At 46.6% G+C, this 27313-nt stretch overlaps 1 protein-coding gene across 1 annotated transcript; it reads left to right on the top strand.

Moving 5' to 3' along the window:
• The first annotated feature begins 824 nt into the window (after positions 1 to 824).
• Positions 825 to 27313, top strand: ENOPH1 (enolase-phosphatase 1). The gene is made up of 6 exons (XM_080925755.1): positions 825 to 1063; positions 17044 to 17145; positions 18853 to 19046; positions 21227 to 21359; positions 23861 to 23984; positions 26397 to 27313. The coding sequence occupies exons 1-6, from the start codon at positions 980 to 982 to the stop codon at positions 26531 to 26533; spliced, it is 774 nt and encodes a 257-aa protein (XP_080781881.1). The 5' UTR covers positions 825 to 979; the 3' UTR covers positions 26534 to 27313.

Genomic DNA, 27313 nt, shown 5'->3' with positions numbered 1-27313 from the left:
GAGCAGGAGCGAAGGGCAGGGAATCCCGAGCGGCGCAGTCGCAGGGCCACGGTCCCTCTTGCCTGAAGAGCCGTTTGCGTCGCGCGTCCAGTTCGGCTCAGTCCCTTGCTGCGCCCTCAGTCCCCCAGTGCAGAGCTGCTGCGGCGGCTGCTCCGGCAAAAGGGCGGCGTGCACCCCGCGCCGCTTGCTCAAGCTGCAGCGCTCCCGCCCGCCCCGTCCGGCGCACGCGTGTTTTGTCCTCGCGCCTGCTGGAATCAGCGGAGCAGAAAGCGGGTGCGCGGTGGCCGCCTCCGTTCTGGCGGGGGCGGCTTTTCCGCCGTCGCCTCGGGGGCCTCGGCTGCAGGATCTCCGCAGCTCGGATCCCTGCGTTTTCCCGAGCTGGCCGCTGTCCCGGCGGAGGGCGGGGCCTGCTCGGATGACTGAAGATGTGCCAAAGCGCACGCGGTGGGCGGGGTAGGGGGATTTAGGTGCCGGGGAAGGTAAGGGGCACTCACGTCCCGGGCGCGCCACTCTAGGGACTCCAGTCTGCACGTGCCCCGGGCCTCCCGCGCGGGCTCCACCAGGATGCCGAGGGCTGGCGCCCGCGCTCCGGGCTCCGGGCTCCGGGCTTGGGTGTTCGCTTCTTTGTTCCCGCCCACGCGAGGCCTGTTTTGACGGATGGCCTTCGCGGCTCGCCGGTGGCCAATAGGCGCACGCGTCTTGCTTCCCCCGCCCCCTCGCATCCCTGAGCCCCGCCCCTTCGGCTGCCCACATGGTCAGGGCCTGCGCCTCTCTCCTGCTCTTCGGGTGCAGTACCCTGGGCGGCTTCCTCTGCAGTTGCGAGTCCGCGCAGCCGGCCTGTCTCCGTGCTTCGGGTCGCTCGCGGTCGCCAGCTCCCCGATTGTTGCTGGGCCCTCCGGAGCCCAAGACGTCTTGGGGCGCGGGCGGTACTGACCTCTTTACCAGCAAGGCGGAGCCCGTGGTAGCATCCGGCAGGGAAATGGTCGTAGTTTCCGTACCCGCCGAAGTCACCGTAATCCTGTTAGATATCGAAGGTACCACAACCCCGATTGCTTTCGTGAAGGTGAGGGGCGGCAGGGAGCGGGGGAGTTACTTGTGCCTAAAAACATCTAAAAGAGAAATTTTAAGTGTTGGAGATTTTTTCCGAGAGGCTCAGGAGAGGCGGTGTGGTTTTCCGACTCTGGAATGGGGAAGAGAGGCCGCGGCGGTTTGCGGGGGTGCTTTTCCTCGCGCCACCACCTTCTCCCCCGTCCTCGTTTTCGGTTAGATGGAGGATAGGAAGAAGTGGAGGTGGTCTCAGCAAGGGCTTGGGGAGGGGCAGGACAGCTGGGAGGAGTTGGGGTAATTGGAGCGCCCACGGCCTGGCAGGTAGGTGTGTCGCCTGGTGGATGAACGTCCACCATGTGCTTAAGGTTTCGTCCTGGTGAGGTAGTGGCCTTGATTTTAGTGGTCCTTGAGGTTTAGGCCTTCCCAATGCAAAGACTAAAGTGAAAATGGAATTTTCTAGTACCTCGGTATCTTGGGCAATAGCAATTGGTTTTCGCACCATCTAACTGTAGCTGTTTTTGAGACTCTAAGAACACACCTAAGTTCCATTCATTTTCCGTAGAAAGCCACGGGATCTTGAAACTTCTTAGTTATCTGTCCGGTTAACACCATTTCACAGGCTTAGGACTTTGCTTTCTCCCACGAATTCAATTTATGCATCCAGAAAACTGTGTAGCCTGTTTTAAGTTCTATTTTGATTGTTTACTTTTTTACAATTGCCTGGTTTTTAGGTGTAGGTCATGTTTGTGCACAATTTTAGGTCTCCAAATGCCTCAGCTACTTTCAAGACAGGATAACAATACCTCCAATATAACCCGGGTTGGCCTTGAACTCTCATGTGCCACCAATCCTGGCAACTGTTTTCTTTCTTTTCTCAGAAGAATTATGGTGCTCTGGATACATAGTAGAGGTTCTGGACAAATCCAATTGACTGACCACTTTGCCAAGATTTTTAATTACAGTAGAGACCAGTGGAAAGATTTAGGACTGCCTAAATGCTGATAATTGTGTCCACTCTGTTGTTCTTGTTACATAATTAACTGCTTTGTGTGTGGGGTTGGGGGGACCAGCTCTATTCTGTGTCTGCTGTTCATAGGGCATTGGGACTAAGTGACAGCCGAGGTCATGATGTGGCCTTTTTTGCAAAGTTGATTTGTTGAATAAGATAAACAAGTCAGTGTGGGAACAGTAAAGCCTCTGCCCATCTTTCCCCCCCTTGCCTTTCCTTAGGTAGATGCAGACGAGCCTCTTCTTAATCCTTGACCAATCTTGCTCTGAAACCTTGTAATAAAAATGTTCTAGTGACCTAGAAACAGATTGATTTCAGAATGCACATTCAAGGCTAGCTACAAAATAATGATTTGGGAATCTCTCTTAAAGGGTAGCCTTTAGTAATCAAGGGTGGCACTGCCCAGGAAGCTGGGGCAGGATTGCTGGTTTGAAGTCACCTCTGGCAACACAGTATGACCACATCTCAACAATAAGTACGTACAGGGTCTGGAGGTGTGGCTCAGCAGTTAGGAGCACTGAGTGCTTTTCCAGAGTCCCGGGTTCAATTCCCAGCACCCACATGGTGGCTTACAACTGCCTGTAACTCAGGTTCGAGGGGATCAGATGCCTTTTTTTGATTTTGGTAAGCATCAGGCACGCAAGTGGTGGCACATAGACATATTTGTGCAGACAAAGCACTTATAAAGTAAAAACTAAAAAAACTTCTTAAAAAGTTAAGGGCTGAGCATGGCGTGACACACACACACCTTTAATCCTAGCACTAAGAGGGAGAGGCAGGTGGATCTCTGTAAATATGAGACCAGCCTGTTCTACAGAGTGAGTTCCAGGACAGCTGGGGCTACAGAGGAGCTGTCTCAAAACTCACAATATAAGGTTTAAAAATAAATACATATAAATATGTTTCTTGGTCTTGTCTGATAGTGTTTGTTGTTATTTTGCTATTGCACATGAATTTATCAAAATCAGTGTTTCTAAAAGTATGTTCAGAAGAATGAGTTACTTTCAGAAGAATTTGAGTTCTGTGGGTGTGTATGGTAATTGAACAGAGATTCCATGAGACAAACTTGGGAGCTGCTGTCCGAACAAGTTGAGCCTCCAGCCTGACTCCTCAGCTACTGCACTCCTGTGAGAATGTGCTTTAGGAGTCCTCAGGAAGGCAGCACTTGCACGTTTGCTGACGGTCTGAAGGACCCTTGAACTCTGAGGAGAACTCAGAGTTGAGCATTATTACTAGTCAAGTAGGCATGCGAACTTGTCTTGTTTCCTAGGGATGACAGACAGAAGCACTGAGTACTGTTTACATATGTGATCTTGAACCTGTCTTCAAAATTGTGAAGATGTATGCACTATGGGTTTAATAAGGCTTCCAAATGTTGTATGAAATTTAAACCCAATTTGTCACAATGAAAACCTCTTACTCTTGACTGGGGATGTGGCTCACCTAGCAAACATGAGGTTCTTGGATCCATCTCCAGCATGGTGTAAACAACAAACACCAAGTGTCCTGTTCAAGGTCTTCAAGGCCATAGAGAGAATTTGAGGCCAGCTCGGGCTACATGAGGCCCCTTCTTAAAACATACACACACACACACACACACACACACACACACACAGGCATACACGCACACATGCACAGGAACCATCCCTTATTATTTCTGCTATTGAACCTCACATTTGTAAAAGTATTTTATCAGGGCTGCAGAGGTGGCTCAGAGGTCAAGAGCACTCACTGGCTGCTCTTTCAGAGGTCCTGAGTTCAATTCCTAGCCACCACACAGTGGCTCACAATCATCTGTAATGGGATCCGGTGCCCTCTTCTGGCATGCAGGCAGTATACCGTATGCATAACAAATAAATCTGAAAAGGATATTTGATTCCATCTCTAAAGAATTTTGAATTAGAATGCATTAGTTTTTGTGTATTGAGCATGTATGTGCACACAAAGACATGCAGTGCTATGGATGCCGGAAGAGGGCACCAGATATAGAACTGGAGTTAATGGTTGAAGGGAACTGAACCTGGGCCCACTGCCAAAGCAGCAAGTATTCTTGACCTCTATCCAGTGTGTTTTGCTTGCTCACTATATGTGCCACATGAGAACAGTTGCTATGACAACACCTTTAATCACTATGAAATGCCATAAAAATATATGGTAAAAAAAAACAAGCAACCAGTTTATATTGCTGTTTGATGATGTGAACCCTTGGACCAGAAAGGATAGTCTTTATTTGCAGGTTGGTTTTGTTGTTAGTGAGGACTAAGAAAGTCAAGTGTTGTCAGTTGCCCTTGAAAAGACCTCTTGCATGTCAGTAATGTTTGTTTTTGTTTGGTTTTGAGGCAGGGTCTCTCCTTGAGCTCTGTCTGTAAGGCCAGGCTGGCTTCAAGAGATTGGCCTGCCTCTACCTCCCTAGTGTTGAGATAGAGGTGTGAGCAGTCATACCCTGCTTCATTTTCTGTTGTTAAGAAGTCACATGCAGGCAGTTATTTATGGTTGAAACATCCCCCTGCTTTCTTCCTTGACCCCGTGTGGAGGTTTGAGTGGTACCATGTTATTTTGACCTCACGCTGAGCCACGTAAACCGTGATGATGCTGGGGAACTGAACACCCTCACTGGGTGGCATCGCAGACAGACGGCTGATACTGTTGTTTTTTTTCTCCTCATTTATATTACTCACGTGTTTCTGTGTATACCCAATGTCATCAGTCCTGGATGTGTGTGATTCTACAAACCTGGCTTGGGAAGTGGTGTTCTCTCTTGCTGTATCTCTGTTGCTTCAGCCCTGAGATTACAGGCCACATCCTCACGTGGTTTTACAGACCAGCTCTTTTGTCCGATTTTCTGAGTTAGAAATAGTTCTGGAGTAGGATGGGCTCCTTGCAGGACGAGAATATCTCAGCAGCCTCATAGTTTCTGGGAGACAGGGGTAAGGATCATCCCAACCGGTTGGGCATCCAGCAGCCGTAGACCCTAGTTTCCCTCCAATGTTCCCGCTGCTTCTTTGTTTGAATGCCTCCAGGTCTGCCCCTTGGTGCCTCTGGAGATTGTTTGCAGCTTCTAGTCGGGACTTTTGCACTGTGATCTGTGAGTATTTTTCAGGTACATTAACAGATTGGAGCAGGCATTGCCAGTACAAAATCTTATCTGCACGTTTCTGTACTACTAAGTTTTTAAAAGCCATTTAATGTAATTGAATTAACTGATAATTGGTGATTGGCATGGTTTGTGACTTTTGGGGTGCACACACGCTAGGGAACAACCACTTGGGCTTCCCTCCCCCATGGTTATGGAATGAGGCTTCTAGCCTGCAAACAGACAGGCAGCAGCTGGCAGTCCCCATGGTCTTGTGTGGGAAACTGACGGTCACTGCTGAAGCTTGGGGAAAATTCTCTCATTTGATAAAATGCTTGCCATTTCGTCTTGTTCTGTTGTTGAGTGTGATAACAGTTTCCTTCTGCACAGCCTCTCCGAGCAGCATCAGTGAGAACCAGATCATTCCCCTAGAGGAAGGACCTGTTTTTGTCAATGATCAATGCACAAGCTTGTCTTACGTGTTTCCATTTTCTTTATTTAATGTACATATACTAGTCGGCTATACTAGTCACTAGTACTGCAGTGTGGAGTCATTTGCGTCTTCTCCACAGGGTACCCCATAGCTGCTCGTCTGAGGAAACACGTGACACGGCACTTTGGTACCCGCTGCGGGCCATTTCTAAAGCAGAGCCACCAACAGAAAAGATGAAAGGCTAATTGTTCATTGTGTGGCAGCTCACACAGGCATTCTTTGTTCATGGGGTGTGGGCATCTCATCCCTGGAAGACTTTAAATGGTCTTTTGTCTTTTGTTTTTTGTTTGTTTGTTTTTGTTTTTTTGCTAGACGTGGTGACAAGCCTGTGATGTCCTTACAGGGGAGAGACTGAGGCCAGATGATTGTGAGTTCTAGGCCAGCCAGGCTACACAGAGACTATTCAGAAAGAAGATTTAAGTGTCTGTGGAATTTAAGTCTGTCATACTTTCAAGAGAGTGCTTGGGTAGTCCTTGGCTATACTACTGTTATGGTGGCTCACACGATCTTTTATGATACTGAATGAATCTATAATCTTTTAAAAAAAGATTTGACACTTTTTTTTTTTTTACATTTATTTTGTGTATGTATGTGGCATGGTGCGTGCCTACATTGGCGGGAGTCGGTTCTCCTTCCACCATGTGGCAGGCTTGGAGGCAAGCATCTTTACCTGCTGAGCCATCTTGCTGGCCCAGGTATTTAGGAAGGATTGTGATGGTGAGGTCATTAAGAAGGTAGTGCGTAGGGCAGGGAGGGGCCTTAACTTCGGGAATTAGATACTTGTTGGTTTTGAACAAGGAAAATGCTCTTACTCCTGAGGGGAAATTACTATTAATGAGTTATGGTGACAACTGCCAAACTGGCCAGGAATCCCTCGGGTTTTCAGTCTGGAATCTGGGCTGGGGAGCTGGCTCAGTCAGCAAAGTTGTCCTTGGCATGCGCACAGGACCTGAGTTCTGAACACCAGAGCACATGTAAGAAGTAAAAAACGAAACAATAACAACAGAACACATCCAGAGCTTTCCTGCGGTCCCAGCACTGAGGCTGCGGAGAGCAGGGGACCTCAGGTTTGCTGGCCCAGCCAGCTCCTCCAGATTTAGCAACAGATGCTCTCTCTACTGTACTGTGGATAAGTGGTTGGCACTGACTCCCTGTCTCCAGGTGCACCTGCATCCTCTTCTCCCAGTCTCTCGGAGAATGATTTGCTTTGTTGTTAATTCTTAGGTGGAATATGATATCAGAATCCAGGGCTTTGGTGCTAGAGCTCTGCCCCTTGAAGACACCCTGCCCTGAGGTTTGGATGACCTCACCTTGGTATTGGGTTTGAGAACCTTGTAATTGAGATCTGATTATGCATTTAGTAAAAACGAGTTTGCTTCCTTGTAATAAATGTGAATTCTTTTTTGGCTGAGATCCTGGCCGAGGACTCACCGAGGATCTTCTGCATTTCCTGTAAAACCTTATTCCACGCCCAGACCAGTTGTAAGGATAGTCCTCCCTTGTTCCTGTGATTCATCGCTTCATTAGATTAGAATTTATCTTTCTATAGTTACAGCTAACCTCTAACTATAGGGGATTTACAAGATGAGTGCATCTCTTGATTTATTTGGAGTGCAGATAAGAGTTTTCAAAGGGGACCCCATTGTTTGGGTTCGGCCTCCATGGAGAAAGAGACATAGGGGGACGGTCTGAGAGCCTTCCGGTCCCCAGAACACAGAAGCACTTGTCAGTTTCTGGTCTGTCCTAGGGAAAGAGGCTTAGTCTTCAGTACTGTAACCACGAAAGGTTCTGGCAGATGGACCGCACTGTGTTTGAACTGATTTCCGTTCTTAAAAGTGTCCAGACAAAGCCAGGGAAGCCATTTCAGAGCTAATTGAGCCTGGTATGGTGGCGCATCCCTGTCACCCTGGAGGCTGAGACCGGAGATGATGGGTTTGAGGGCAGTGTAGACTACACATTAGTCCCTGCCTTTAAAAAGCTCCAGTAATAAAGACAAGATCATGGTAAAAGTAGAGACTCCTTTGGCAGTGAGTCAGGCTGCATTGCGTCAAGGGAAGTGTCCGCAGATCAGGTGAGGGACGATTAGAGCAGGCCTCGGTTACTTCCGCAGACTGTGGTTTTCAGTGTCTGTATTACATACAGAGTCATGTGACCAGGTGGGTGTGTCTCAGGGAGCTGGAGAATAATACAAAGATGTAAATTGTCTGATGTAACCTTCCAGCCGCTCTGGGCAGAATATTATGAATGAATGAACAGGCTGAGAGTCCTGGGTTGGATTGAATTTCTCCTTTCCCCCTTTATCTGCTGGGGATGAAACCGTGAGCCCGAGAAACAGACACATTCTACCTTACTGTGAGTGGCACCCTCAGCCCTGTTCCTGAAGGGGGAGGGAGGCAACGCTGTGGTTTACATATATGGCTTTGGCAGGGGAATTGTTTCACCACCCCCCCCCCCCCCCCCGCTGTGTTTCATCCTTGCTGTGCTGGTTAAAGGCAACCTTCAGAAAGAGGTTTCTCGACAGCCAGCACAGAGCACTATCTGACTTAAACACATTTTTCTTGCTTTGGGCTAAGTGAACGTTTTTCTAAAACTTTATTCTGAAACTTTAATCAAGAAGGGCTAGCCTCACTGTTCTGACAGGATTACTTACAGGCCGAGGCTTGTCGACTTGTTCATCTCCTTTACCTTCTGCTGCTCAGCACCAGGAAGAGTCACGATGGGCTACAACCCAAAGAAGGAAGGCATCATTCCCTCCTGCCCAGAAAGTGTCTGTCCTAGGACAGTCTCACTCCGCAGGTGATGTCACCCGTTGGTCGGTACAGCTGCTCTCTGGTCCTGGGGAAACCAGGACTTCAGGAAACGGAAGAGTGGGGAATTTATCATCCTGCACCTCCTGAAACAATCTGTAGATTTAAAATGGCTTATATTGAGCTCCACTCTGCTGCCATGGCGCCTGATGCTACCACCTTCATGTGAAGGCTCCTAGTCTTAAGCACAGGAGGTGCTAGCCGAGTGGAGAAACTGTGTGGTCACTGCCTGGGTTACTTGGCTCTGCTCTCTTGAGGCTACAGGCTGACCATTTTGATTTGAACTCGGGTTTCACTGATCTCTTTAGCCACAGTTACATATGATAGCCACTCCTGTCTGCTGCATTTATTTTTTTCCTAACTTCAGTCAGGATAAATGGCTTCTAGTTGGTGAGTAGCTTATTTAAAACATTCCAATAACCAGCGTGGTAGCATGTGCCTATAATGCCAATACTCATGTTTCAGGTTAACTTGGGCCACGTGGAAAGAGTCTGTCACACCCAACCAGAAAATACTGTGAAATCTGTGTTTGGGGTTGGCACAGGTTGGCCTCAGGCTTCCCACGTAGCCAAGGACGACCTTAACCTCTGGATTCGTTTGCCTTCACCTGGGTGCTGCTGGCACTGTAGGTGTGCTGTTTTTACACTCAACCTTCAGCAACTTTGTGCTCTGTTATTAGATGTTTTGGGGCTGGTGAGATGGCCTGCTGGGTAAAAGCACCAAGCCTCAGGGCCCAGTAGGGGGAAAGACCCAACCTTGAGCTCCACATTCATGCTGTGGTGCTCACACCCCATATATTTATGCGTGCAGACTTTAAAAAGATTATGTGTTTCCATGGACGAAAGTAGAGTGTGGCATGGTGGTTCACCTTGGACTGCTAGCACTACAGACCAAACTAGAAGAGGGCCGAGGGCGGAGGCAGTGTGAGCTCCATGGCAACCTGAGCTAAAAGGCAGACGGAAGGTATGATCTAAAGGCTTTAGGTAGAAGATGTTGCTGATAAATCACGGGCTTCACACATGTTTGTAGCGTGTTTTGATGATGTTTACTCCTGTCATCCTTTCTCCACACCTGCCTATGCACTTTATCCCCCCTTCACTGTCCTGTCCATCTTTGTCAGTGACTGAAGAGTTTAAGATCCAGTGAGGATCTTAGAGCTGCGTTCCCTGTTTCCTTCTGTATTTTATATCTCTCACAACAGGGGCATACATTGTAAACTAGTGTTTGACTTTTTGCTTGGAAGTTTGACTTATTTTTCAGAATCATGTCAAGCCGTTTCATTTCCGTTCCCTTGGGGTTAGTAACACGGTAGCCTCTCGGTATTACCTCTGTGTTGTCTTTCCTGGGTCAGCAGATTTTAAGGTTCCAGTATTGTCACTTGTACTCTGGATTCCCCTGAAAGATTCCCCTTAAAGTTCTTTAAGTAGTTGAGCTCTGTTCCTAGGAAGGATCTCTCACGAAACCCCATTTTCTTCAAAGGGAACTTAGGTAAATATTGCAGCCACTATTTGATTTTTACTGATTCTGTGACTTTCTCATTAAAACAACCACAGCCATAAAAAGCACATCCGTATTTTGACTTCTAAATGTTTAAGAGGCAGCTTCTACAGTTCCCTCGTCAGAAACATTGTATTAATGGTGTTCACTCCCTGAGATGTCTGTCCTTGAGCCACGTGGGATAAGTTGCTGCTTGCACTTAGTGGAGTGTAGTGAGACTCATTTCCTCTCTAGCCTTCCTACTCCAGAGCTTAACCCTGGGCCACGCTAGGCCAGCATTCTGCCACCCTGCCATGGCCCTGCACAGTCTGGTGCACTAAAAACACCCATAGGTTTATTTGTAGCTGCTAGGGTTAACGGTAGGGTTTTATGATGGGACATTGTAAAATTACCAGTAAATAGGTTATAATTGAAAGTAAAAGTTACAATCATTTCTGGATTTTTAAGCCTAAAAATTTTAAGCCTTTGATTTTTCTTTTGAGATAAAGTCTCTCTCTATGTAGGCCAGGCTGGCCATCAAGTCATAGATATCTGGATAACCATCCCCCGATTCTTATTTTCCGTATACGCTTGTATGTGCACACATATGTTTGTGCAAGAGGATAACTTGTGGAGTCAGTTCCCTCCTTCTACCTTGTAGGTCTCAGGGAATTTGACTTGATCACAAGTGCTACCCAATGAAGCCATCCAACCAGCTCCTTCCCTCTCCTCCTCCCTTCTCTCTCCCTCCCTCCCTCCCTCACTCCCTCCCTCCCTTCTTCCTTTCTTTCTTTCTTTCATGTACTTTTAATAGTATGTGTCTGAGAGAAAACAGAAGGGTGTGAATGTGCTTGTGGGAGTGAGTGCGTGTGGGAGTGAGTACGTGTGAGTGTGTGTATATGGATGTGGAGGGGCTTCGTAGGTGAGGTGGGGATACAGTGGATGATGAGCAGTTGTAAGCAGACTATAGCTTTCAAACTTTTACAAAAGTTTAGAACAGACTATCTCTTTGCACCTCATTTCTAGGGGTTCTCTGAGATGAGAACTGTGGTAGACGGCTCCAGTAACCCCGTTGCTGGCTTTGAGTAAGTGCTTCATAGATGAGGCTGTTGCCATTCGGTTCAAGTTCCCTCACAAGCTCCTGTGGTAAAGGTTGCTCCCCAGCTAGTGCTGTGTCTTAGTCACTGTTCTATTTGTGAAGAGACACCATGGCCAAGGCAGTTAAAGAAGGAGGTGTTTGTTTAATTGAGGGCTTGCTTATAGTTGGCCCATGACCATCACAGCAGGGAGCTTGACAGTCAGGCATAGCACCAGAGCAGTAACTAAGCTTACATCCTTTGGGGCTGGTGAGATAGCCCAGTGGTTAAGAACACTATCTGCTCTTCCAGAGGACCTAGCACCTATATGGTGGCTCACAACTGACTATAACTTCAAAGGATCTGATGCCCTCTCTTGTCTACAACAACATATATGCACATACATACATGCAGGTAAAACACTCAACATTTTTTTTAAAAAAGCTTGTATCCTGATGGTGTAGGTAAGTCTTTTGAAACCTCAGAGTTCACCCCCAGTGTATCCTCCTTCCCCCAACAAGGCCACAGCTCCCTGAACAGTCCAGGTAGGGGCCAAACACACCAGTTTGCTTTCAGTTTAAAGAAATATCACACATTTAACTGAGCCCCCTAAGAATATTCTGTTTTGTATTTGTGCTGATAAAGGTAACTTTCTCAATGACTTCTAAGTGCAGTGTTTCCTGTTTGCATTTTGATTTTGATTTGGGGCCTTAAGTAACAGGCTGCAGTAAAACTCCATGCGCACGTAGTTGCTGACGCCCCTTGAATTCCTGGTCCTCTTCCCAGCTCTGGAGAGCTAAAGTTACAGTACCCACCACCATCATAGTCTGCTGATGTTGCTAAAGGTCTAGACTCTGCCAGGCCCTCTGCTGTTATTACCGGTGCTGCAGTGAACACTGCTTTAGCATCGTTGATCATTGCTACTAGAGGAGTGGCTGTATCTTGTCAGGCAGTGCTCTCCAGAGGAGAGCCAATCTGCTGTCCTACCATGGAACTTATGCAGGGATGGGTGGGAGGGGGTGTAGTGAGCTGGGGGGGGGTGCGAGGTGTAAGGGAACCTGAACTAGGAAGACTGTCAGTATAAAAGGAGCCCCCGGGAGATCTAGTGCTCAGCCTTTCTTTCCTTATTCAAGTCAAGAGGAGTTTCTGACTCACCAAGTGTGCTGGGGGATGTGGCTGTTTCCTTACTGGTTGCTTGTGAGACCATCCAAGCGACCACCTTGTCATTGTTGAGCAGGTGAAGTGCGGATAAGAGATTTTGAGGATGTAAACAGAAAAAGTTAGAACTTGGTGATTTTCGTTTGGGAGTTGTACTTAGATTTTGGTGTTTAGATACATAAAAAGAATTCTCAGACTTGGGCATTTTCTCTAGTGGGGTGTTTTCCTAGCATGTAAGGCCCTGGTTCACTTCTCAGCAGATACACCTGCCTGGGTTTGTAATTATATTCTCAGACCACTGAGGTGACGTTTGTTCATATTGGTCTATTAGCTATCCTAGCCTTATTCCATGGCTTACTGGTGACAGACCCTCCATCCCCACCATCTATCTTCCCACTTATGTGTATTTGGGATCTGTCCGTCCGTCTGTCCATCCGTCCATGCAGTGATTCAGGAGCTTTGGAGGAGGCCGAGTGAGGAGAGCCCTGAGCACCGAATAACTTGGCGTAATTAGTCTGATTACACAACGCATAGTGAGCCCACTTTGCCAGGAGTAGTTCTGGCCACTGTAGTGTATGGAAACACCAATTTCTATACCCAGTAAACTTAGACCTGGCTCAGGTGACCCTGCCTGAGCGCCTTTTCTAACCACGCTGTCCGTGGAAACTGCGCAGTGAACTTGTTTACCTCTAGTCCTACTTATGCAGTTATCATATTTGGAATCAAGACTGAGCAGTAGGGAAGTTTTCATCGTTTGTCACTTCATTTTATTTCGAGATAAGGTCTCACTGTGTAGCTCTGGCTAACCTAGAACTCGCAGAGGTCCCTGTTCCACCACACGCGCCTAAGGACTTTTCATTTTAAATTGGAGCAGTAAACCCCAGGGCTTTGTTAACGTGGATATCAGCATGAGCAGTGCTTGTTTGGGGAGCATGTTAAAGAGTTCATCTTTAAATGATAGTTTATCTGTTAATTAATATGCATATACAATCTTAGTCACGTCCACCCTAACCTGAACAGCAGACCATTTCTCAGCGGTGAGGTCCAGAGAGGAGGGTTGGGGATGAGAAAGATAGAAGGTCTGGAGGTTGCAGTTAAGCAGTACAGCTTCATAAATACTGTTTTATTATTATATACACTCTTTTATTAAGCAGTACAGCATCACATATACTGTTGGCAAGGGGAAAGTAGCCAAGGTCAGCAGAGAGCCACATCAGACATTGTACACAGGGACCTCTTGGGCTGGTCTGACCTCCTACTCCACCAGCATTTGACCTTCCCAACTTCATCCTCTCCTTCCTCTCATAACATACCATCGGGTCTTCTTAGTGCTTCTCAAGTGTGCAGGTAAGTGGGGGTGGGGCTAGCCACTGGTTGTCCTAGATACCTTTGTCAACTCACCGAGAGTCAAAGCCTCGATTAACTGATTAGATCAGATTGGCCTAAGGGTGTATTTGAGGGGACCTATCTTGATGATTAATTGATGCAAGGGGTAGAACCTGTGGACAGCATCATCCTTGGTAGTGATCCTGGGCTGTATAAGAAAGCGAGTAAGCCTGTTAGCCAGCAAGCAGCCTTCTTCAGGGATCTGCCTTATGCAGTGTTGAGTCCCTGCCCTCCCGGTTTTTCATGGCTGTCTTAGTTCGGATTACTATTGCTGTAATGAAACACCATGGCCTCAAGCAGAGCAGGAACCGCACGCAGGAGCTGATGCTGCTTCGGCTTTGCTCAGCCTGCCTTTTTATAGAGCAAAAGACCACCAGTCCAGGCATGGCCCCAACCATGGTGAGCTGGACCCTTCCCTATAAATCACTAGTTAAAAGAAAGCTCTGACTTAAGGGGGCATTTTCTTAATTGAGGTTCCCTCTTTTGATGATTCTAGCCTGTATCAAGTTGATGTAAAACTAACCAGTAGACTGAAACTTTGAAAAATAAGCCAAATAAATCTTTTCCTCCCTTAAGTTGGTTTTGGCCAGAATGTTTTATCACATCCACAGAGATTAGGACAATGGACAACCTACCAATGGCCATATCCCCAAGGTAAATGACCCCAAGCCTCTCCCTGAAGCCAGCAGCAGCCAGTAGGTTGTTTTTTTAGGTGTGGATTCTGGCCTACCCATCTCCATCCACGCTGTACTTTTAACTGGCTTGATCGTGCACAGCCAACTACTGTGAGAACAGCAGCCTCATGTGCAGCAGACAGTGCTCCCCAGTACTCCTCCTCCTCCTCTTCCATGACATGTTCCCTGTGGCCTGGGGAAGGGAGGGTTGATTTAGATGTGCCACTTGAAGCCAATAAAAGGAATGCATTTCTGTACATCCCTTGAACACCTACTATTGAAGATATCTGGATTATTTAATTACCACTTGTTTTCTATGTGTGGGTGTTTAGGCCTGCGTGTATATATGTGTACAGTTGTGCATGCAGTGCCCATCTGAGTTCAGAAGAGGGCGTTGTATCCCTGGAATTGGAGTTAGAGATGGCTGTGAATCACTAAATGGAACCTGAGTCCCTCCAAGAGCAGCCAGTGCTCTCAACCTCTTCAGCCCTCATGTCGGATACTTACGTCTGTATTTGGTCTTCACGTTTGCATGGCCTGTGGAAAACCCCATTGCACATTCCACTGTAGAGGGAGGGAGGGGAAAAGTCAGTAACATCTTGGAATTTATGAGAAACCATTGATATTAGTTTGAAGGTGCATGACAGCAATTGCTAAGTTGGTCACTCTGCTAACGAACCTGTAAAGAAGTCTTCATCGACAACAGCAGCAGTGCAGTGTGCTCTGAAGTAATTTGACTATACAGGTTCCCAAGAAGGTCCTAGAACACTTAGGGGTTGTGAGTTACAGTCCTAGAACCTTTGATTGGTTCTGTTACCATCCCCTGAGCTATCCTTCAGGGCTCTTTGGATGTGTTAGCTTCTACCTATAGTGCTGTAACTCAGGAGGTCGAGGCAGGAGGATAGCAGTTTGAGGCCAGCCTGGACTACATAGCAAAAAAGAAAAAAATAACCCTATACATTTCTGGTTTTAAAGTATTTTTTAGCCAGGCATGGTGACATACCGATAATCTGTAGACTGAGGCACAAGGATTGTGTGAGAGCCAAAAGGAGGAAACAGTTAGATTTGTTTTTTAATAAATAAAGCGAGTGAACTTAAGCAAGCTTCTTGAATTTAACTCACTATAACTTAAAATCTAAGACCTTTGCAGTATGTGTGTGGGCTCTGTACTCAGACGTAAGTCTGGACTGGCTAACCCGCTACATCCTGAACCTACATAGCCCCCTGTACTTGGCTTGTGCCCACCCAGCCCCTTAAGTTGTCAGCAGCAGTGACTGGGACGTCTCTAGTCACTTCTTCACTCCTTACTCAAGTGCCAGCTTCCTATCTCCACACACAGAAGACGTTTAAAAGAAACGGTTGTGTGTGTGTGTGTGTGTGTCTGTGTGTGTGTGTATCATAATATAATTTGAGGCGATGTATGTACATTTAGGCATTTTAACTAAAGAAGGAGCCATGAATTTAAGGGTATCAGTAAGGTGTTTCTTTAGAAGGTGAAGGCCAGACTGGAGGGGTGGTTGAGTGGTTATGAGCACATTCTTAGGACCTGCGTTCTCTTCCCAGCACCAGTGGATGTGACACGCACACGCCTCTGTGAGTCCCTTTGCTCTTGTGCACACGCCCTCCTTACACATAATAAAGATAAATCTTAAAAAAGAAGGCAGCGGGTCCTGGGTTCAGGCCTTAGCACCAAACAATGCTTTAAAAAACAAGTTATTTGTATAAGTGTTGTACCTGCATTTGTGTCTGTGCACCATGTGCTTTAGGTACCCTAGGAGAACAGAAGAGGGTGTGGCCGGCAGTCCTTGGATCCAGAGTTACAGATGATTGTTAGCAGCCATGTGGTTGCTGGGGTCCTCTGGAAGAGCAGACAGCTCTCTTAGCTGTTGAGCCATCTCTCCAGCCCCCCAATAAATCAATTCATGATCAATGAGAGGTCATAATCTCAGCACATGAATTACTGACATGTTGTTTATAATGAATTGCTTTGCATATAAGTTTGTTTTTCTTGGGACAGGGTCTCACTTTGTAGCCAGAACTGGCCCGGATCTCACTATAGGTTCGGTTAGTCTTGAGTCATTCCTCCTGTACGTAAGGCATGTTCCTGCATAGCCCCTTTGTCTCTCGTATTCTCCCTTTAGCATTGCCATCTGGATCCATGCAGCTGGATCTGAGTCACACACTGCTGTGCTTTGAGCAGGGCACTGTCCATCCAGGCCCTGGGGAATCTGTGGCCTCTGGATGGAGAGGTGCAGTGTTAAATTCATTTCTGCTCTTGCCAGTCCACATTCAGTTCCCAGCACCCACGCATCCACATGGTGCCTTATAACTGTCTTAACTCCAGTTCTGAGACAGACATCGTCTGTGGGCACACACCCACAAAGGTAAACACTCATGTACATAAAATAAAGTCGATAATTCCAAAGATAAAGCAAGCAAACAGAATCTATTTATAAGAAGAAGAAAAACCAGGAAGAATCTATGGTTAGAGTTAGCAGATTTGAGGAAATGGCTGCGGAGAGTGTTTTAGGCTTTGTGAGCTAAATGGTCTTAGCTCGGCCACTGTGGCTTCAAATAGCCAGAAATTTTAAGTAAATGGTTATGGCTGCATTCCAACAAAGCATCCTAACTACAGGCAGGACCAGCTGGCCGGTTCCTGGCCCCGAGTGCCTGTTTCTTAGTCTCACTGGAAACAGGCCCTTGGCAGTTTCCACCAGGACTTCCATTGGGCAGTTTGTTAGTTGAGGTGAGATTATAAAAGACAGACCATGTGATGCCGTTCAGAAAGATAACCAGCCCCAGCCCGAGTTTTTAACTCTTGTTTTCTTCTTTTTTTTTCCCCAGGACATTTTATTTCCGTACATCAAAGAAAATGTCAAGGAGTATCTGCAGACACACTGGGAGGAGGAGGAATGTCAGCAGGATGTCAGCCTGCTGAGGAAACAGGTTAGGACTTCTCTCTCCACATTTCGCAGCCTCTGAGAACAGACAGTGCCTGGAGACTTCGCGCTCTGAGCACACTGTGAATCGTGCCTGTATCCAGGTAGAAGCTGCAGTTGCCTGCCTAGGAATTCACAGCATGTAATAAGACAGCCCAGTCAGAGCGCCCTGTGTCAGTATTGCCTCTTTCAGCAAAAGCCTCGTGTGTCCGTGAAATGAAGCCTTTCTGGTGGGAGACGAAAGGCTCTGCAGTGCCAGCCCATGTCATTAATGTCAGCAAGTATCAGGACCTTGTTGATTTCTCCTCTCCTACCTCATGGCAGGACGCCCCCAGTGTCCTCACATCCTGGCCAGTTACCGTTGGCCCAGTGTTCAGCCTGCCCTCTGCTGCTCCCCAGGTAGCCTCATTCTCTTGCACGTGGTGTGCGGACACCTTCCATGCTGTGCAGCTTTCCTACCCGCACCTGGGATTTGCAGAAAAGCTGTGTCCATGGGTCTTATTTGTTGTGTTAGGTTAGGACTAGAAACACTGTAATACCCTTTGAACCATGTGGTACTTGCGTTTGCCGACTTTCCTGCATATTTGGAGGAGATATTTTTTTATGATCTCAAAAAATGTTCTGTATGTACGTATTTTCTCTTTTGTTCAAATAATGCATTGCATTGCTTCAGAGTCCTTGTAAATGAATTATTGTTAAATCGTGCGTGCGTGTGCGAGTACGTGTGTATGTATGTACACTCACGCAGCTGCTGCAGAAGCAAGAGGCAGGCATCAGATGCCCCTGGACCTGGGTTTACAGTCACTTGTTAGCTATCTGTCATGGAGGTTGCTGGAGACCAAGCTTGGGGTTTGTTTGTTTGTTTGCTTGTTTTTTAAATTCAAGACCGTATTTATCTGTGTAGCCCTGCTGCCCTGGAACTTGCTCTGTAAACCAGGCTGGTCTAAAACTCAGACCCACTGCCTCCCTCCCAGGTGCTGAGACTCAAGGTGTGCACCACTGTGCCTGCCTTCAACGTGGGTCCTCTGAGCAGCACGTGCTCCCAACCTAGCTATGGCTGAGAGCAGACGAGAGCCAGTACTGTTACTTCCTGGGTCGTTTCCATTAGCCATAAACCAATCACTAAACTGCTCATTCTGCAGTTAAAGCGCAGAGAAAATGATCAGATTTAATTGAGATCCTAGTTTGTTTACGCTGTTAACTGACTTACACCCCAGGACCTACAACACCCCTACACTCACTGTTCTCGTTTCCTTCTCATACAGCATGCCTTTGGGTTAGCAGTCTGAGAAAGGCAACACAAACTTATGTTTTAGGATCATTGGGGGGGGGGTGAGTGTGTGTGTGTGAGAGTGTGTGTGTGAGTGTACATGGTGTGAGTGTGGACTCTGGAATGCTTGTGGAGGTCAGAGCACAGTTTGAGAGTCATTTCTCCTTTTGATCATGTGGGTCTCAGAGATTGAACTCAAGGTCATCCAGCTTGGTGACAATTGATTTCTCTTTTCTACCTAATGATTTCTTTTGCCAAGGCATTCCTTTAAGAATAATTTTTAGCAGTACTCAGGATAATTGATTGCTGGAGAAAATTGATCAGCCTGGTTTTTGTTGTATCTTATTTTAAAAACACATGTGTGCATGTGTGTGTACAGTTACGCATATAATGTTTTTTTTTAAATGTGCACATGAAAAATCGTGATTTGTCCCCGATTTAAAGGCTGAAGAAGATGCACATCTGGATGGGGCTGTCCCGATACCTGTAGCATCCGGTAGTGATCTGCAGCAGGTGATCCAGGCTGTGGTGGACAATGTGTATTGGCAGATGTCTCATGACCGCAAGACCACGGCACTCAAGCAGCTACAAGGCCACATGTGGAAGGCGGCTTTCACGGCTGGCCGCATGAAGGCAGAGTATGTGCTCCCCACAGCCCAGTACAACCTCCACGTTCCTCTCTCCCTGTGAGGTGCACAGTAGCATGCACATTGAGTCGAGCATTTAGAAGGCAGAGGCAGGCAGTTCCCTGGGTTCCAGGCAAGGGAAGGCTACATTAAAGAGATCCTGGAGAGAGATAGGGAGGGAGGGAAGGAGGGATGGAGGGAGGGAGGGAAGAAAGATCAGATCAGATCAGTACTGCCTTTTTGTTGCAACTGGGTTGTTTTGTTTTCTTGTTTTCAGAAGCATTTCACTCAGTGTAGCCCCCTGGATTTGCTTGTGGGGGGGGGGGATATGAAATACATTTAGTTTTCTTTTAAAACTTCTTCCTAAAAAGTGGCAACTTAAGTCCAGTATGGTGGTGTACATGTGATGTCAGCATTTGTGAGCTGGGCTTGCCTGAGCTCCCAGTGACAGTACTGCTGCCCTGCCTCTCACAACCACCGTGCCTTCTGCAGACAGGAGAAGAGAGGAGCCTTGGAGAGGTGGCTGAGCAGTAACAGGCACTTGCTCTTGCAGAGGGCCCAGGGTTGATAGCCAGCACCCATATCCCAGTCCTAGGGGACTCAGTGTCCACTCTGACCTCAGGCATGACGTACACACATGGTGCATGGTCACACATATGTACACACACGGTACTCATACACATAAAATCATAGACGAAACCAGAAAAAGAGGGAGATGTAAGAACGCTGAGACTGCGTGCTACACATAATGAATAAAACCAGAAAAGGGGAGACGCTGTGAGACGGTGCACCTGTGGCTTTGGGGTCACTCAGCTCTGCTCCTTCCTCTGCTCTTCCCAGCGCCTTCATCTTTGCGACTTGCTGATGCAGTTTCTGAATCTCTCCCTGAGTATTGTATTGCTGAGATTTACAAACAAAATGTAACAGTTTGGGCTGGAGAGATGACTCAGCAGTTAAGAGCACTGACTGCTCTTCCAGAGGTCCTGAGTTCAATTCCCAGCAACCACAGGGTGGCTCATAACCATCTGTAATGTGATCTGATGCCTTCTTCTGGCGTACAGACATAGATTCAGGCAGAACACTGTATACATAATAAATAAATGAATCTTAAAAAACAAAAAAATAACAGTTTTAGGTCAGTCACATGGCTTATGCTGCCAACTCTGACAGCCTAAGTTCAGCCCTACCATCCAGATTGTGGAAGGAGGTAAACCACTCCTGCAGGTTGACCTTTACCGTTGATGTGTGTGCAGGTGTGTGGATACACACACAATAATAAATGTAATAAATTGTAAGATAGGGTCTTATTATCTATTTGTCTATTGATAGACAGTCTGTCTGTCCATCCGTCCAGCTATCTACATATATCTATCTCAGCCTGGCCTAGAACTTGCAGTGTAACCCAGCATGGCTTCAAACTGGGAATTTCCTGTGTCAGCCTTCTCAGGGCTGGAAATTATAGCTGTGTGCCTCTGTACACACCTAACTGACCTTAGAGGTTCCTGTTGTCTGAAAGGATTTCGTTCAGTTGTCTTGTTAGATAAGATGTCATTCTTTTATGTTGCTACAAAGATCTGCCTTTTAAAAGAAGCATTGGAATTCCAGGGTATGCCCTTATATATACGCAAGATGTACTCAAGCAAACTCTAAAATGAATCCTTTCAAAATGGGGAGGAAAGCATTTTCATTTCCTCAAAGTACAATGAAGGTAAATTAGCCTCTTTTTGTAAATCATAAAAATACAGTATTGTTTGTTGTTTATTTTTATTTTTATCTCCTTGTGGATTAAAACATAACTGCTTTATTTGATTTTCTTTGCGTATATGTTAAATATGCCACATACATGCCTGGTACCCATGGAGGTCCGAAGAGGGCAGTTGTGAGGTGCTGTGTGGGTGCTGGGAACAGACCCAGGTCCTCTGGTCTATCTCTGCATCCACTGGTCACTTCCTTATTTTCATTTCTTTGTACTTTTTTATTGTCAAATGCTATTCTATCCATCAAACTTGTCGCTTCTAATCTGAAGTCCAGTGACCTGTTTGTTAGAAACACAGGAACTCCCTGTCTCATGGAGTTGCTTCTTAGTTACCATTTGAGCCAAGGCAGAGGTGTATGTGTCATCCCTGGGCTGTCTGATTGTCATCTGGCTGGACAGTAGCCTTTGCTGTGTAACTTTCTGGGCTTCTCTCCAGGTTCTTTGCGGATGTGGTTCCTGCAGTCAGAAGGTGGAGAGAGGCTGGAATGAAGGTGTACATCTATTCTTCAGGGAGCGTGGAGGCCCAGAAGCTGCTCTTCGGGCATTCCACAGAGGGAGACATTCTCGAGGTAGACTACTTGGTGTCCGATTTTGTTTGCCACTGCTGTGACAAGTATTAAGGCCCGCAGTAGCCTGAGAGAATTTTTTTGGCCTACACTGCCACCTGAAGCATTTGGAAGGCTAGGGTCAGAACTCATGCAGGGACTGGAGGTGGGAACTGATGAGAGCACAGAGGAGGGATGCTTTACTGTCTACTCTGCACGGCCTGCTCAGCTTACTTTTTCCTGCAACCCAGGGCAGTCAAGAGCTTGCCCCACAGATACACCACAGGCTGGCCTGGTGGAGACACTTCCTGAACTGAAGTTCCTTCTTCAGAGATGACTCTACTTTGTGTCAAGTTGACAAAAGCTAACCAGCACTCTTGGATTACTTTGCTTTGATACTATCAAAGCATGAAATACTGAACAGTAAAAGAAATCTACTAAATAAGTTAAATTAACACCCAGACACTGGTATTTACTGATGTAAAAAGAAGGGGAAACCTGAGGTTGCCTTATACAAAGCACTGAGAGGCCTGAGGCAGCAGTGTCAGGTTCCAGAGAGAGGACCCGGGGATGAGACGATGGCGAGGAAGGATGAGGAGTTTGGGACCCTAAGGTCTTACCCAAGCTGATGGCTCACGCAGAACATGTTAGGAGCGTCTCCCATCAGCTTAGAAGAGGGAAGATGGGTCAGAGTCAGCAGGAAGCTAATCAAGCGACATCGCACAAGGGATCGTAGGGTATCTCCAGTATGCCACAGGCTGAGCACAGCCTTGGGACTGATTACTCCAGTGTCTTCAGTGAGAAAAGCCACTATACCCAGCCCCGGCCTGGAGCTTGCTGAGCGCCCTGGAGCAAAGTCAGAGCACCTCTGAGAAAGCCTGGCTTCGCCTGAATTTCAACAGGTGACATGTTTTGCGAAGTACCAGTTTTGAATTAGAAGTCTCAAATCTTTCTTGTGCTTAGGTACATCAGGCATTCATTTAAAATGCAGAATCTGAGGTTCAGATCATAAAAAGCTCTGTTGATAAAAGTGCTTGCTGTGCAAATAAACCCAAGGACCCACAATGGATTTCCAGCACTGGGGTGTGTATGAGTGTGTAAGTGTGTGTGTGTGGGAGGGGCAAACAGGAGGATTATTGGGTTGGCCAGCCTTGCTAAATTGGTGAGTTCAAGGATCCATTAGTGAGAGACCAGGTCTCAAAAAATAAAGGAAGAGTGACAACTTGGGTTTGTGGCACTCACCTCTGAGCTTGATGAGCTAGTGGAGGAGGATCCCCGTAGCTGTCACTGTGAGCACACACACACACACACACACACACACACACACACACGCACACACACACACGCCGTACACAGCCACACACGCTCACACACACAATGTAGGTTCCAGGCTGTGTGTGCTGGAGCATCTGCTATCCCAGCATGCAGGAAGCTGAGGGAGTAGTGAAAGCCAGCCTGCCTGTACGGCAGGTTTGAGGCTTAAAAGGAGGCCTCACTGTCTCAAACATCAAATAGGAAAACCAATGTTTGTTTCCTCAGAAGTTTGGGTTGTCAATAGAGGTCTAGAATACATTTAATTATCCTAAGTAATTCTGGTGAGGCTAGTACTACAACCAGATTTGTATTTATATATACACGCACACATACACACACACACGTAGTATAAATTATCAGGTGTATATTGTATTTGATATATATATTTTTTACTCTGTGTAGAAAGATACACGTATGTATGAACATGTTGACACATTCGAAAGTAGATGTACTATTTTTCTAATACAAAAAATCAGCGACTCAAAACTCCTCCCCTTCCCAGAAGGGCTGACTATACAGTTTGGCTATTAACTTTCTTGAGGAAAGTTAGAGCCTAGGGCTTAGCTCTGCTCCCATCTCTGAAATTAGTATTTTCAGGGCCTATACAGGATATGCAGGGAGATTTTGGTCTTGGGTGGTGCCATATTTTATTTATATGTAAACCAGTAATGAGACCCGTTAATAAATAATGGCCATTTTGTAGATACAGATGGCAGGCAACGGTCTGTCTGGTGAGACCAGTAGTAAGGTCCATACACAGCATAGTCAGTACATAGGCACGGTATTACCTCCTGGTTTCATAATAAAAGTCTCCTCCAGTTATCAAGTGAGTCAGACAGAGGTCAGAGAGTATGTAACATCACTCTCAACTCTTAATAGTTAAAAACAAATTAACGTTTTTAATCCAGAGCAAAATGCGGTCCAAGAGGTGTTTTTAATGAAACAGTGTTCCGGCTGGAGTGTAGGGCACACATACTTGGAGTGCTAATGAAGACCAAATGGAATGTGTGTGAGCTAGATTTCTTCCAAGTGTTTAGTACACAGAACGTTTGTTTTTGCAGCTTCTGTAATGCACTCCATTAGACATATTTTCCATAAATATTTTGAAGTGAAGACACCCCGATCGTCATGAATTTCAGAAGAGCCTGCAGGTGAAGGAAGGGTCCATCGCAAGATGTGTACTGACCGGTCCTTTCCATTCTCCTACTCAGCTCATCGATGGTCACTTCGATACCAAGATTGGACACAAAGTGGAGAGTGAGAGTTACCGGAAGATTGCGGACAGCATCGGCTGCTCAACCAACAACATCCTGTTTCTCACGGATGTCACCGTAGGTGAGTGACAGCTTGCTGGCCTGGTTTGTTGTTGTCACGTGATGCAGCACCTGAGTGCTTTAGGGGAGGCGAGATTTGTGCTGTTGAGAGGATGTAGCCGTCATGGCGGGCAGAGGTGTGGGCCCGGAGTGACTTCCCCTCTCACCTAGCCACAGATCAGGAGACAGGTCTGGGGTAGAACTGTCTATTGATCTGCACCTGCCAGGGAGACTCTTTCCCAAAGGTTCCCAACTTCCCCAACCTTAGCAACACTGATGGAGACCAATGCTGAGACATCAGAGCCTGTCCTGGGGACAGTTCACCCCACAGCAGCTCTCTTATGTGTGGCGTCTTAACGTGGCACAGTGCGATGTCTGTGTCGCCTTTCAAGGGAACATCATGGAAGGGGTCATGGCTAGGTAGCTCAGTAGGTCACAGGGCTTGCTGTGCATTATGAGAACCTGAGTTCAAATCTCCAGCTCCCACATAGCAAGCAGCCTGACTCAGGTGAGTTCTAGTCCAGTGAGACTGTTTCAAGATAGTAAGGCCAAGATCATAAAAATGATCATATGCATACATGAACCTGTCACAGTGGTACCTGCTACTAAAAAGAAGAATGTGTTTTCAGTTCTTGGTAGCTTGGTGGAAATCTGTAATCTGGGTAGATAGTAACATTCATTGTGTCTTGTTACCCTGAGGTTTGGAACAGCAGCCTTAGTGAGGACCAGGCTCTCTTGCGTGTCTGGCTGGGCTGGAATTGTGCAAACTGCTTATATTCTAACACATCCTGGAAAGTTTTTCTTTTACACAGCTGATTGCACTGGAGAAGAAGCAGGTAGAGCAAGCCAAGGTGTATACTATTCTTTAAAGGTGTGCTATTTTTATTTTATATTTATGGATGATTTGGCACACCCATATGCCTGGGTGCCTATGGAAGCTATATGAGTTATTGGATATCCTGGATCTGGAGTTTCAGATGGTTGTGAATCAACATGTGGGTGCTGGGAATTGAACCCATTCATCTGAAAAAACATCCAGTGCTCTTAACTTATCCATTTCTCTGGCCCAAGGCTTATTTTATAGCACGTAGCCATGTAAAATCAGTAGCCAGGACACTTACACTCTCCACGGGAACATTTGCTAGTTGTATTTCTCTGTGGCACCTCTTCCTGATTTGGAGCTGTACTCTATTGTTAAGGGATTTGTACGAGGAGTCTGCCCCACCATCTCTGTAAGCTTGGGGTGTGTGCAGAGTTTCTGTGAAGAATGATAATTTGCAGACCTTTTCCTGTGCCCTGGTTAGTTTAGCTGGTTTAGCTTGACTTTGTTTGGTCACTTCTAATTTCAGTAGCACTTTTCGTGGTTGATTTCCCTGTAGACAGGGTTAAAGGTCTGCTCTGTGGCTACAGCCTGGGCAGCCTTCTCTCAAAGTTGAATTTATCTTGTGATTTCAGGTCTGTCTGTCTTCCTCTGGCTTCAGTTCTCTTAATGATTGTAACTCCCAGGACTGTGAATATAGCTCAGTCAGTAATGCTTGATACTTAGGACCTTTGTACAGTGCTTGCTGTGTCTGATGGTGCATAATCCTAGTGCTTGGGAGAAGGAGACAGGCAGATCCCTGGGGCTTCCAGACCAGCCAGCTTAGCTTCCAGTGTGCTCCAGGCCAGTGAAAGACCCTGTGTCAAGAAGGAAAAGATCCTAGCACATAGTAGACACATTTAAAGGTGATGGGTTTTCACATAAAAATCAAATGGAGAGAGGACCATAGTCCAGGGTCCATTAGAGATGCCTCCTGTCAGACCCAGCTTACCTGATCTACTGTGAGCTCTTGTCTTTACTCTCTTTCCCAGCAGCATCTGAGGCACTGATCATAAGGTACCCACAGCCTTGGGGAGGGCGAGCAGTCATAAAGTCTTGTTAGGACAGCTAAGCACGGGCTGTAAAAGCACACCAGCTGCCGTGATGCCGGGTGATGCTGCGTGTTCAGTGGAAGTTTGAAGAGTAGGAAATTGTGGAGTCTGGGCAGGGGCATGGCTTATTGGGGCCTGAGGTGAGCACATATACTTTACCTCCATTAGATCATAGGACTCCTTTGCCTTAATCTACTTAATAATTGGCGTTAGACCCCACAGCCTCCCCTTTGAGAAACAGCTCAGCTTTTTGGGGTAATTTGCAAGAATGGACAAAGGGTGTGGTCCATAGCAGGCCCGTGTTGTATTTATCAGTAGCTCTAATTTAAAGCAGTGTCAGACAGGCTGTGTCTTCTGCCTGTCACATACTTTATATGTGTAAAGATTTATACGTCTTTCTCACTGTGCCTTTTAGCTGCAACAAAAGCTGCCGTGCCCAGCTCACTCCTGTATTCTCCCCCTGATGACTTCTGTCATCCTGGCCACCAGGCCCTGGTGTCTCATCTGTACTTTGCTCTCACAGAGGCCAGTGCTGCCGAGGAAGCAGACGTGCACGTGGCTGTGGTGGTGAGGCCTGGCAATGCGGGACTAACCGATGACGAGAAAACATACTACAACCTCATCTCATCCTTCAGCGAGCTCTGCCTGCCATCCACATAGAGCAAGGTCTGAGGGAAATTCACTGTTCCCCCTAGTGTCTAGCTTTATTCTATGTAAAAGTAACTTACTTATGTACACACACAGACATATGCAAGAATATATATGTTGGATATGTGCTTAAATTAATTTCCATGGGCACATAATGTAAGAAAAGTTGTCAGTTCCATGAGGACCAAATTTATGTAAAGGCACTTTATGTGTAGACCATAAATCTGAGTCTTAACAAGTCCAGAGTGTATTTGACAGAACAAACTGCAAAAATACAAAACAAATTTGTGATGCTTATCAAATCATTTACCAAAATGGAAAGCTAATTTTGAGAAATTACTGTTCAGAGACCATGTTATTTTAAAGACGGAAGTGCTTCAGAGGCACTCATGAGAGGAGCCTGGTGTCCTTGTCCCAAGAGTGCGTCTAACTGTGCACTAAAGACTCACGCCCCTGCCTCACAAGACTGAGGGCATGTTTCTGCTCAGAGAACAAGTCTGGGAAAGGTGGTTTGCCCAGTCAGGACGGAACAGTTGAGGCCATGATGGGTCCCCTAACTCTGCCAGCGTTAGCGTGTTTTATAGTTGCCTTTCTGTGTCTCACACAGTTTGAGAATATATGTTAATGGCTATTTTTTTTAATGTTTTTATTGAAGCCAGTGTAACACCACAAAGAGCTCCAATGTGTGATATTTCCTGTGAAATGGATTAAGATGTGAATTTTATAACAGCGTTGTTTATCCTGATGCTGTGCCGACAGGAGCCGGTGTCAGTGTCTCGTGATTAATTAATA

Source organism: Micromys minutus, assembly GCF_963924665.1.
Source record: "Micromys minutus genome assembly, chromosome: 11".
NCBI lineage: Eukaryota > Metazoa > Chordata > Mammalia > Rodentia > Muridae > Micromys > Micromys minutus.
The sequence above is the reverse complement of the archived record's forward strand: the minus strand, read 5'-3'. Positions and strand labels throughout refer to the sequence as shown.